Raw genomic sequence first — 13,782 nt, 5'->3', positions numbered from 1 at the left:
TGATTTAATTTTTTATAAAGTAGAAGATTTTGTTTATGGTAAAGTATTTGATTTTAAACTGGTTAAAAAGTAGAAAACATAAGATAAGATTTAATTGGTTAGTCCAAAACTCTCTCATGAAATTAATCGGTTCTATTGAGATGAATTTATCTTCTTAGCGTCTAGCAGAAGTAGCTCACAGCCTCCTGAAGGTGGCACCATATGACCCGGCTACCATGGGCTGCCGAGGACTCCAGCGCTACATGAACGAGATCCTCCCACACCCTGACTGGTCCCACGAAGACCTCAGACCAGCTCTCGTTAACATTCTCAGAAGACTTGATAAAATGTTCAATAAGATCGCCAAGAAAAATTCAATAAGGGTACGTTTCCTAGCGATTTTAATATGACTGGAGATTAATATAGATAAGATCATACTGTAAAGAGTGAGAAAGTATACAGGATCTATATTCATCATATCTTCCTGCAACTTGGGAGCTTATAGAATACAGTAAACCCTCACTACAATACAGTAAACCCTCACTACAATACAAATATCACCGCTCACTGTATTGTGGCAAATACTGTTACTGCTAACCTTTGTATTGATGGACTACAGAGCATTAACGTCAAATTGTGTTTACAGCGTTTGACAGATTGGGGTGCTGCAGCGAACCTGTTGAAAGGCGTCTATACAACACTGTCCAAGTACCCATACATTGCTCATCTGCCTCACCTCAAGATGGTCGTCCATGTGTGTCAGGTGAGATCACTACACCTGCCATTAAATGATAAATAGCTTTTAATTATTTCAACTGCAAGACCATATTGTTGTGTCCCCTTGTTTGTAATTACTGTATTTGATATTTACAGAGAAATTATTCTTTTTCTGTTGTGTTTATGAACCAAATCTATATAAAATTATAGAAAGAAAAAAGAAGGAAAAATAAAGATCTGATGAACTAATATCCACTTGATGATAAAGAGCTGTTGTAAGTTTTTGACATAATCACTAACAATAAACTGTTGGTGATGGATAACAAGGTACTGTTATAAGGGCTCTAGTGTAGTGTTGCCTTCCCCCAACAGTCACTGATACTAGGGGAACGTGTAGGAGACTTGGAGGGTCACTGTGTTGCTGCCTGGACTCACTCTCCTCCTCCTCGCTTCTGCTCCATGGTGGTCAAGATCATTGCCATGCAGATCTTGGCTCTTGGGGTGAGTTCTTACCTCACTGTGTTAATTTTCTTTTTTATTATTTTATTTTATTGTGGTATAAAATATGAAATACCGGTAATGCTTTTTATGTGATGATTTTATTATAATTCGTATTGTTCATATTCACGTGTGGTTGAGTTGCTTTTCCCTCCGTGTAGATAATTCTTTGTTTTTTTTACCATTTGCGTGTTTTTTCCTCTGTAACACTGACGTTCTTTTGCAGATGTTCAGCGATGTAACTGGGGTGAGCTAAAGAATTAGCTAAGGAGAGGATTTTTTATAGTTCTTTTTGTTCCTACTTATAAATCTCTGCATTTCCCCTCAGAGTTCATCGGTAGAAACTCTGACGCAGTTCCCAATGGGTTTCTTGTGCACTGTTCCTCTGCCTGAAAATAGAATGTGGAAGGTTAAATGACACTAGATAAGGAAGACACATTCAAATACACATACAGTTGTCAGTTGCTTCTACAAACTAAACTCACGTACAGTAAAACCCCATAACTCGGCACACACGGGGCCGAGGCCTTGCCGAGTCATCGAATTTGCTGACTTATAGTTGTATTAGGGACTTGACCGACACCAGGGCACTTTCTTGATGACCCTGTAAGAGGCTGAGGGAATGTACTGTACTGTATTGTGAGCCACACTTCACAGTACAGTATATTGTTCTGGATCTCGGTATCATTTTCCTTGGTGATGTTTTCAACTGTTTTTCTCTCGTCTTGTTAGAGTCCTCCTTAGAAGGTGTTGTGGAGGGAGATACATTTAGTAAATCCACAGAAAGGTTGAAATGATACCTGTGTAGGTTACCTGGAGGTCTACCTGTGATGAGAAGTGTGCTTAAACTGATGTTCACGGGATGCCAAGTGTGGGCTGGCTTGCCAAGTGGGACTCAGCTCCTGCCGACTTAGCACCAATTTGCTGACTACTCAAAAAAGTAATGGTCATCCGTTGACATGCCAAGTTGTTGCAAATTCCAACTTATCAGATGCCGAGTCATGAGGGTCTTACTACACAGTATGTACAGTATATTTATTCTGGAGTATTAATGATATCATGAGTGATCACTGGTGAATGGGTAGAGTGGAGCCCGGAATATAGCCGAGGTATTATAAGTCTTATATCTTCAATGACCCAGAGTGGATATTGTACTTAAGGAAAGAACATTATGACATTAACCTTCCATATTCTGTTTTATGACACACACACACACACCCCTCATAGACAATAATTCCTACAGCAAAGTAAATAAATATTTCCTCATTTGCAGTGTAGTTGTAGAAAGTAGTTTGTAAAAATTCTTCAAAAGAAATTTTCATCCAAAGAAAACTTATTAATTAGTTCTACAATCTTCTATTTATGCCATTTCCTGTAAGTAATTAAGGTAGTTTTCTTGACCTGTGATGATCATGTCTTGTTCCTGTCATAAATGCACTCCTTTACATGTTCTGGCTTTTTGCAATTTATTATAAAGAAACGTTAAAGTTCCCCAAACACCTCATGACAAGCCTATGTATCTCACAAGATATTTTAACTAATAAAGATTGAGTAAAATTTATCCTTGTAATAATATTATTGGGTGTAAATGTTTGTATTTTGTCAATAACCAGATCAACTTACTAGTAGATACATTTGTCTTTTACTTACAAACACAGAAAATAGTTGGCACTTAATTGATTTTCTAGATAATAATAATTTTGCTTGTGGTTTTGAAATAATATTGTATTCATTGTATTGAGATATGAACTTCAAGTCATAATCCTGGCATTGTTTTACTTCATATCATTCAGTTATGAATTAAAACTTTTGATGTTTCTTTAACTCTCTTTCCATTGTATTTCTCTCTGCTTTATTGCTCATTGAGGATTCTCTTCATTTTGGTATACAGTATCTGCCAGAGTTACAAATTTCTACAGAAAAGATTGCCTCAATTTCTCAAGTACTGTACTGCTAAATGTGTGAAGAGCTACACTACAGTATTATGTTGAATTACTGGACACTACTGTACACCTCCAGACTGGTCTAGGGATCATCTTCTAATATTATCATGATTGAATGAACTCGGGGATAATACTGACTATATTTTGGTGCATTAATTACAGGATAGACTTATTTTGTTGTACTGTATATTACTTCAGTGTACAGTCTATAGTGTTTCAAACATTAACTTGGTTTAATACAAACTGTTCAAATGTTATGCTTGCAGAGGGGTGAATGTTCCTCTTAAGTAGTGTTTGCTGATACAGTACAGACCATTCTATGTGATATAGTGTCCAGTAAAGAGACGTACTATTATATTCATTAACTACTAAATTTTATAATTCACCCAATTAATAAACTAAAAGTTTTGGATAAAATTGCTTATGTAGATTTTACAAAATAGAAAAAGATGAAGATGCTTAGCACTCTCCAGTAGATTAACAGCAGGAGACCTCTACAGAACTATTTAGATTTAGAGGTTTCTTTCTGGACAAAACAATGAACTGAGTATGTACTGAAATCTATTGGAGCTATCTTGTAGGATGTCCTTCCCACACTGGTTAATACTATTGGCTTATTACATGCACCATTTTAGCTCACTTGATTATACTACATCTACTCTCTTGGAATTTTCTTACTCATATTAAATATCATTAAAATCTAGATATAAAGAAATATTGTCTTGCATGATAGTCCCTTATATATACATATATATATTTATGCAGTTTAGCAGAGCATAATGCATGTTTCAATATATATATATATATATATATATATATATATATATATATATATATATATATACAGTATGATCCTATTGTGTTGTATATCATATAACCACAGGAGCTCATATATTTGTTTGTTTCTTCCACTTTGAAGCAAAAGATGGCCTGGAACCTTGAAATCTTTCTTTATATCTTATAGGTGTACAAGTGACCAACATTAACTTTGGCCATAACTCTCACCCCTTGGCACAATATGAGAGCCTCACCACTGTACTAACAATCATAGCACCTTATATCCTCTTATTTACTGTATTTTTAAAGCCCATTAATCATACTTGGATCTCACTTAAACCTTCTTTACATAAGAATTTAATAAACCTTTGTAGATCATTAATTAAATATATCTATATCTTTCCCCAACATTTTCTTAAGTAGTGCAGTCCAGGATATATATTTTGTTATCAGTGTTTACCCATCAATATCTGTGCAGCTTTGTAAGGAACCCAAGGTGTTGGGTATTATCTGGGTGGATGGTTTACTGTACTGAGTCTCTCTTTAAATGATTGGATTTTATTTTGACATTTTTGTCATTCATGGTTGACAAGATGTTACAAATAACATTGATAAGAAGTGTTATATTTGTGTGCCCTTAAGGTTTTCTGAATGATAGGATACTCATCATATAAAGTGAATGAGTGTGTATGTGTGTTTTTGTTTGTGAGTGTATGTAAGTCAGCATGTGCATGTATGTATGTATGTATGTATGTGTGTGTGCATGTGCTTGTGATTGTACATATATGCAGTATGGTCATATGTTTATTCATTCATGTGAATATATTATTTATAAAATAAAGTGAATAGAAGTGAATACATTTTCTGGTATACTTTACTGTACTGTATGATGTATTAGTGTGTCTGTGTATAACCATCAGTTGTGTTGCCACATGAAAGACAGTCCATGAGTTGGTCACTTTGTTTGGCTTTTCTGTTGTAAACTTTAATAATTATTATTAATCTTTGTTCAGGCTCTCTGTTTTATGTTCGGTCTCTTAAAAATCAATCATTAATCATGTGCATTATGACAGGTAATTATACTTATCATTGTTATTAACTCATGTGTGGTAATCATGAATGTTGGGATTATTGACATATACTTGATGACACAGGTGACTTATTCTCTGGAACAAATCTGTGGTGGGTCGTCTCTCTTCCCAACGCCCGACAAGACTGAGAACATGATCATGAACCTCCTCCTTCCTCTGTGTCTCCGTGTTGGCTGTGGACGTAAAGGTTTGTAACTGCGACTTTCTTCTGTGGGGAGTATTATCCCTCGTGTATGGGTTCTCCTCTGAGCTGAATAAAATTGTCTGGCATTACCCAAATAATAAAAATGATGTTCCTATAGTCAACTAGTAAATAGTATAGTACATACAGGTACTGATAGTTAATTCACTTTGAGGAATTCCAATTGAAAAATATTGTTACTGATCATGACTAAATTAAAGTGTTCTAAGTACAAAACTGTTATCAAAGGATCCTTTCATTGTTTATCCAGATGCTCCCAAAATGCGACAAGCAGACATTAGTTTTGCTCTTACGGTCGTTCTCCACGCCATGAATCCACCGCTGGCAAAGATCGTACCTCTACACGGTCCTCAGGCTAAGGTCGTCCCGGGCTCTGACCCTCGTTCCCAGTCGTGGTCTCACCAGCAGCTTGATCCTCGCGCTTATCCTAAAGTCAAACCGACCATTCTACGTATTGCTTTCCTTGGTGAGTGAAATACATCTTGTATAATTTAATATTGTACAGTACATTGCTCTCTTCCTCCTATCTTCCCCTTTCCTCCCCCTCTCTATCCCCCCTTCCTTCCCTTTCCCTCCTCCTCCCTCTCCTTTTTGCCTCTTTTTATCTCTCACCTTGCACACTATGCCCTTCCCTCCTTCCATTATGTCTCCAGGCCTCTCGTGAACACCACTTCAGTATTTGTTTTTATATTTCCTCGTCACTTTTCTTGGCTAACGTGGCACCAACTATGATACATTATTTACTTAACAGGACTGAAGGTGATGATGGTGTGTTTTGAGAAGCAGCTGTCCCAAGACTGGCACCGCGTCCTACACTGTCTGCGGGACATGGACACACGCGGTGAAGGGGGATTGGCTCTCTGGGACTTCTTAGACTTTGTTGTATCTTTCCGCACGCCTCTCTTCATCCAGATGCGACCATTCATACTTTTAAAGGTACTTGATGATGATAAGAATTAAATTATTGTTTAGATAATTTGATAAAGGATGGCCAACTGAGTCTCAGATGTTTATTTCCATCCAAGTACTAACCAGACCCAACTTCCTTCGGCTTTGTTGATCAGACGAGAAGCGGTGTTTTCAACTTGGTATGGCCATTTTTCACAATATATATTTGCTGTAAATGGATGTTTCATGGTGGAATAGACATCATTTTGTTATTTATTGTTAGTAGTGATTTATTGTATAATATTTTAATGTACGTTGATAACAAGACAGCCATTGTGATTACATTTTCTGCTTTTATTTTTTACAGCTTCTTCGTAAGTGTACAGATGAAGGCAGCGAACATTATCAACTGATCATACACGATCGTGTTCACGGCTGGTCACTGCCACCTCCACGATGTAGAGGGTCACTCCTACTTGACCTCGCTCACCAGGTCAAGCAGCTGATGGAGGAAGTCATCACTGCTAAAGTATCAGGTATGACTAACCTCTCCCCTCATGTATGCTAGGGACCTGTCATCAGCTCACCCACATCATCATGTTATGGGACCGGTAGTGTGGGGTGGAAAGGTTAGGTGAAGCAGAAGGTTGATATGTGTAGTTAATATGAGTACTGTACAATATTCAGGAGATGAGTTAACAAGATAATAACATTTTAAACTTGTCCAGACAAAATGTGAATGTTTTTTAGGCAACTTCAGCGTGATTGGAGTAAATTAAAACATATCGGCCCTTCGGGGAATACTCGGCTTGTGTAGAACTTAATGTCGTACAGTTTTGTGAGTGTGATCTGCATTTTATTACTTGGTAGTTACCCAACTGTGTGTGTATATTGTCATCAATTTTCATATTTTACTGTTTTTATTTCCTCTCTTTATTTATCTTATGTCATACTTCCATATACATATAATATCATCTTCAAAGCACAGCCCAGTATATATACATAAAGAAGTTTTATTCATTCATTTTTATACCTCAGGAGAGCACGACGTCCGCCCGTCTGCACTAGAGATCCAGAGTGAAGTGTCTCACGTCTCTCGTCGACCCAGGTTATCTTACGCCGGCCCTCCCTCCGAATGCCCTACACGACCCCTGACCTCTCCTCCCCCTAGGTCAAAAGGTGTGTGGTGTGAATATTTAAGTTGCCTCAGTATTACCTATGATGCAGTACTTGGCTCAACGCAATAACCGCCTCCATGATTTTATTTATTTATTTATTTTGCCTCGGTAGAATTGCCAGTACGTGAACTGAAGATCTGTCAAGGAGTCTTAAGACAATTGGATTGTGGTATACAGTATATATAAGAAACTCAGGGTAAGAGGGACAAATTAACTAACTTAGAACTTAATTGAAGCAAACAAAACAAAAATGTAAACTATTCTGTAAGTAGTCGACATCTATTATCTAAGACCAATTTAATTAATTTTGTACGGTGCTTTACAGATACACACGGTCGTTCATCTCCAGACATGATTTACGTTGATTCAGCCCTCTTACCCCCATGGCCTTACATATATATACAGTACCAGTATTATTTTTTATTTTTTTTTGTTTATGGTTTAGAAAAATCTGGAATAATTTCAATACGTTGAGACAATGAAAGTTGAGGTCCTTATGTCATGATCTGGCACAGTATCTGTATTGTTCCCATAAGGTGGATTATTTTGCATTATGGGCTAACCAGGTGTTTCTGTTGAGTGGTCGGCTGTTCTAAGTGTTCATTTATTATTTCTCTCCCACAGTCTTTATTAGGTCATGCCCTTTACCTCGATGGTTTAGTGTGTCATAGTTCCTCGTGGCAAGAGTTCATCATCCTTGTGTTCAGGTGGATGGCTTGAGCAGTATGAATGCATTATTCATATTGCTGTTGTTTTATACATCTCTAATTTACTCTCCCCTTCCCCTCCTCCCAATCCCCCTAACCTCCCCTCCCCATGCAAGGTGTTTATGATATTTGGTATTTTTATATTTTCTTCGCACATTTTCTTATTTTCAGAAACTTTTTTAATATGTATTTTCTCGATATATTCCATAGTCTGGCCTTGAATATTCACTATGTAATTTGCTACTTGTGACGGGGATTTATTTATGTGATTTAAATGTGTGGAATTATTTTTACGGCGGCTTCGGAGTGTAGTGTTTTTATTATTTGTTTACTTTCTTGGCATGGGCTACCTTGCTTCATCTGGGAAACAGCTTTTATAGATATAATGTTTCAGGTATTGTCACGAATACTGTCATTAATTAATTACCTTTGATAATTTAGTCTTTCCTCTCATTTTATTGTTTACTTTATGGCTGTTATGGGATTATAGATTTACCTTCTTGAGATTGTCCTTCACTGTAATGATGATGCTGTACCTTCATGGTGTGCCGCTGGGCGTGTCAACATTCTAAGTCAACTGTGCTGTGGTATCAACTGGCTGTATTATAATATAAGAGTTTAATTGGGTTATCAGGAGAGATCTTTGTGAGCTCACCACCTTCTCCGAACAACATCGTCAGTGTTGGAAAAAAAATAAATTTAACTAAGATAACAATACCGTGTCTAGGGAGAAATGTACTTGTGGAATAGTAATAAATATCTTTAATAATTACTCTGCAGTAGAGGCACACAGTATTAGAGTAAAGGAATTATGTTCGTAATAAATTGTCGTTGTCCTTTGATGTGAAATTAAATGGGTATTTTGTACTACATCAAACCTGACTCTGCAGATGAGGGACTTTACATTAGATTGAACTCTTTATAGATACTGGAATACATTTATGACAAAACAGCTGAGTTTGTGACTATGGGTGAGGAGGTTTGAAGAGAGCTGGGTATTGAGAGTATTTTTTCCTAGAGACCGGGTAATACTTAGGGTCTATAATGTAAACACTTCACACTGTGGGTTTTTCAGTGTACATCAGGACAGTTGACTTAAGAATTGTAAATATTATCATTACTATTAAACCTCCATATAAAGGACTTCTCTCTCCATATACTCTATAAGACTGGGGAGTTTCACATCGAACAGACCCTCAATATAAGGGACTTTCCTTCCCATATAGTCCATTAAATAGAGGTTTTACTGTATTAACACCAACTAATGATGAGAAGGACAATTTCGTGGACTTAATCTTTATCTCCCCCCGGCCGTAAAATGGGAACTCACATGATCAATCTATTCTTTTATCACCTGTAACCCTCCGTTCAGTGGTGACATTGTCTTCATGCTGTGCTGGCTTCATATTACTCTACTGTACTGGCCTCATGCTCCTCCTTTCTACCATGAGAAGAGTTTGATAAATGGCACCAGCCTCGGCAGTACCATGTTGGTGCCCTAGCTTATGTTATTAAGGGTGCTGAGAACTTAAGCTCACCCAGCCAATCAGTCAACTTATACCCAAAATAGACTAAAATCCTCTCTTGATGAAGGTTTAACTTACATTTAGGTAACAGTTTGACTCACAGCAAGTATTTCAATTGTTTTTTGAAGCTGGCAGCAAATTCCATAAGCTCTGCATATTTCATAATTACGGTGTGTAATTTTTTTTTTATGGCCTGTAACAGTTGCCTGACATAAGCACAAAATTGTCGGGAAAACTAACGAACCAGACATCCTCGCCAGTTTTCTTCGTCATAAATTGACATTTTTGGTCATAGATGGCGCCTCACTCTATGGGGTTTATTGGGAAGCTATTATCTGTTTTCCACTAATCATTGAAATTTATATATCATGAGGTGACTTATCATCCATATCCTCAGTCAGCAGATGTGTGTTAGGAGATTTGCACATTGTTTCTCAGTGGTCAGTTAGTTGCTTATATCTCAGGATTGTATTTCCTTCACTTGCAAAGACCAGAGATTCTGCTGAGGAATGTGAAGTAACTTGTTGGTTTTTGGTGATGGTAAAGGAAGTTGTGTTTCTTATTACTGTGGTACATGTCTCGGTTCACTTTCTCTCACAGAAGAAAGCTTAAAACACCTGTTTATTAAAAGGCAACTTTAGAAGATTCTTTTTATATTAATCATAATAGAGATATCAAGTCTGTTTCTTGGCCTCTTTATATTATGGGCCAGTTCACTACACTCATACAGCCAAGCCTGACCTTTTGCTATACAGTGAAGACTTGTATGTCGAGGACGACCTATACTGAGATTTTGAGTAAAATTAATTAAAATATCTCGGGGTCTAAAGGTGGAAATTCTGATTATAAAGTGACCTTATAACAGTTAGCATAATTACTATCAAATCTTAGGTCCAAAAAACTAAATTTGCTCAAAATCTCAGCATAGGTTGTTTTTTGCATGCAGATTAAGGATCTGTGATCAAAAAGTTGAAAATCTTATTATTAAGTTTCCTCATAACAATTAGCTTACAGTAATTGATTATGATAACTTCAAAATGTAGGATACTATTAACTTGTGTGTTATCAAGGTTGTGCTGTATTTTATTGTGGCTTTGTATAGCATGTTACAGGGGCTTTAGAAATAGTGTATCTATGTTGAAAATTTTGTGTTGGGTGTTGGGAGATAAATCAATAAGAATCAGTGGACTGGCACACACTACTGTACATGGGAGGAGAACTGTAGGAGTATTGGTGTTAACTTACTGACCACCACCATTACTTGCTACACTGTACTGACCTGGTGTGTTCAGAGTGTCCATGATTCTTTGAACACTAACCTAGATATGAATTAAGAGCTGATCACTTAGATTAAGGCCCCAGACATGACAAACCTTCCTTGGTTAGAAATTTTCATGTAAGAAATGGGGAAAAAGTTTAAGGATTTTAAATTACTGTACAGAAAAGTTATGTAAAGATTAAGAATAAACAAGAAAATACCATCACCATATTGACAAAAAATTATTAATATTATTTCATTAAACAGAAGTCTTTTTGTCAGGTGGAGTCAAGTGTACAGTATGTGACAGTTAGCAGTTGGTTTATGATAAGGTGTTGAGTTAGTAGGATTCTTAATGATTGTGAACACTCCACAAGACCCACTGACTCAACCCAGGGGCCACACACCCAAGGTTTACATACACATCCTGTGAACTGAGCTGCAGAAAGTTTGTATTATTTGTACACAAGAAGCAGTGGCTGGAATTTGTGTAGGCAACACCCAGCTTAGAGTACACAGACATCTCTTTGGTCCTCTGGGCATTTTTAGAATATGTGCTGTAGTCACATAATTATTGAATGATCTTTTGGGTATATTTTTTCTTCATCTTTATAAACATTAATTATCTATACTCTAAAAGTGAGTTCCCTTTTCCTGTATCTGAACCACATTATAATTCTAACGTCTCAAAACTTGAACTTATCATCCAGTGTGATAATTTATTTTTCTTATAAGCAAGATGCATGTCCATTCATAGGAGCTATTATCACTTGAGTAATTTTCTTTATTATTTTCACTAAGTTGCTTGCCTATTGAACTACAGTGCATGTTCTTGTTAGTGGACACAAGCCTGGTGATAATACTGTAGCAACACATCCCTTGAGGTGACATGGCCAGCCTAGCAGTAAGTTAGTCACCTCCATAAGTAAAGTTCTTGACTTGTCAAGTATCCTGCCCACCCCCTCAAGTAAGCTGCCCACCCCTTCGAGTAAGCCGCCTGCCCCTTCGAGTAAGCTGCCCACCCCTTCAAGTAAGCTGCCCACCCCTTCGTGTAAGCAGCCCACCCCTTCAACTAAACTGCTCACCCCTTCAAGTAAGCTGCCCGCTCCCTTCAGTAAGCTGCCCACACCCCTCAAATAATTTGCCCACCCCTCTATTAAGCCATCTACCCCCTTAAATAAGGTACTCGCCCCATTCACTAAGCTGCCCACCTCCTCGAATAAGCTGCCCACCCCATTGAATAAGCTGCCCCCCAAAATAAACAACACATACACTCAGCTACTCATCAACAAGTATATTACACAGTCCTTCAACTAAGCTCCACACATCAAGTGAATTCTTCCATCTCCTAGTGTAAATTATGGACCCCAGCAACAAGAACGCCATCCGTAAAGAGGGCCAAAAATTTTCCGTAAAGACGAGCCAAAATTCTCCATAAAGACGAACCAAAATTCTCCGTAAAGTCGAGCTAAATTCTCCATAAAGACGAACCAAAATTTTCCCCGTACATGAGCCAAAATGGTCAGTAAAGAGGGCCCAAAATTTGACACAACACACTGGTAACGAACTATACATAACATCCTTAATTTTATACATATCAGCCAGAGATGACAAAGACAGGGATTATATTTTACATAAGATAATAATGAGTTAGTATAGTATTAAACAGACACGTAGAGAAAAACTCACTTGTTACACGGTAAATAGTGTTTTGGATATTAATCTTTCGGGTAAATAACTCCTGCTCTTTGTGGTTAATAACATATTAAAACACATTGTTCAGATATTATTTTGTTAACTTAAAAAGTTTAGTTATCATTTTGTTTATCTGATACTCTGTTTGTTGTCAGTTCTCCCAAGCTTTACTGAAACTGTTTATCAGAGAGATTTTAAGATAGGCGTTTATGTTTCTTAGTGCGTGAACTAATGTATGGGTAAAATTGGGATTTATTCATCGTGCCATTTGTAAAGTTATACGCCGTGAATTTGACATATTTACTCTCACATTTGTTAAGGATGTTTATTGCTGCAGCCGTCGGTGTGTGCATGATAGGGCTAACATGGGATCAAGATCAAACCGTCTTTTATAATATGTAATATTCTATGACCAAGAATCATCACTTAATTGTTTTTGAAGCTTTAAAGTACCATTTGTGTGTGTGCTTACTTCTGCAGACATAATGGGTTGTTGCTACTGCACAATATTTAGGATCATAGGTGTACGATCTTGCTTTTATTTGTAGTTTTTATTATATACAATAAATATTTATGCAATACTGTAGTTATAATCGTGAAGTGATAAATATTGTGTCATGTTCAGGAGGGACATTTGCACATAGAAAAAAGTCTGAATAATGAATGACAAATATAGAAAATAGTTGTGTATTTATTCAACAATTAGTGTAGTAACACCTGCCCTTCAGATCAAGAAACATAGAGATTATAGTACAGTACTGTGAAGGTGTTGAGAAGCTCACCTGTAGAAGCACTTGACAAACTATTTCTGAGCCTGCAACCATCATAAGTCAGTTTGTGTACCCTTCTTCCCACCCATCCACCCACCTTCTCTGACCTTGTATCGTAAGGTCAGCCTCCCTGCTGCCACCCTTCCCTCACCCTATTTGACCTGTGCCCTTCTCATGGTGGTGAGGAGCAGGCTCTGTGTCCAGCAGCAGTACTGGTTGTTCCTCGGCGCTCCACCGAGACTTGTCCGTGCGCTCTGAGTCCCGCCCCGCTCCCCTCCCCTCCCACGACTCCCAGTCACCTCCGCTCCCAGATGCCGATCCGCTCAGAAGAACCTCGTTTGCTGGGGAATCTCAGCCTCTGTGCAAAGGTACAGTAGAGGCAGCCCTCACCACATCCCTCACTGAACCTTGTTATTATGTGGTTATAAACTACTGTATTGTGTCATAGTTTAATGCGTTCATTTTAGACATTAGTACAATATTGAACAGTAGCTAGCAAGCCAAGCTGTAGCCGTGTTAAGTAGCAAAGATGTGCAGTTGGTGATACATGTTG

The 13,782-nt window shown here is 37.5% G+C and overlaps 1 protein-coding gene across 14 annotated transcripts in view; it reads left to right on the top strand.

Moving 5' to 3' along the window:
* Positions 1-13,782, top strand: part of LOC121856415 (protein unc-80 homolog) — a 104,959-nt gene that overhangs the window by 79,386 nt on the left and 11,791 nt on the right. For 11 of the 14 annotated variants that reach the window (XM_042352005.1, XM_042352011.1, XM_042352003.1 and 8 more), the window contains 9 exons: positions 159-362; positions 626-742; positions 1,069-1,197; positions 1,421-1,441; positions 5,069-5,192; positions 5,458-5,673; positions 5,959-6,143; positions 6,463-6,631; positions 7,134-7,274. In XM_042352005.1, coding sequence (XP_042207939.1) covers positions 159-362; positions 626-742; positions 1,069-1,197; positions 1,421-1,441; positions 5,069-5,192; positions 5,458-5,673; positions 5,959-6,143; positions 6,463-6,631; positions 7,134-7,274 — 1,306 coding nt within the window. The remainder of the gene's footprint in view (positions 1-158; positions 363-625; positions 743-1,068; positions 1,198-1,420; positions 1,442-5,068; positions 5,193-5,457; positions 5,674-5,958; positions 6,144-6,462; positions 6,632-7,133; positions 7,275-13,782) is intronic. The other 3 variants (XM_042352014.1, XM_042352007.1, XM_042352006.1) reach the window with 1 other exon arrangement.

The sequence above is a fragment of the Homarus americanus genome, unplaced genomic scaffold (genome assembly GCF_018991925.1).
Source record: "Homarus americanus isolate GMGI-L3 unplaced genomic scaffold, GMGI_Hamer_2.0 scaffold48220, whole genome shotgun sequence".
Classification (NCBI taxonomy): domain Eukaryota; kingdom Metazoa; phylum Arthropoda; class Malacostraca; order Decapoda; family Nephropidae; genus Homarus; species Homarus americanus.
Note: the sequence above shows the minus strand (reverse complement) of the source record. Positions and strands in the feature narration are given on the sequence as shown.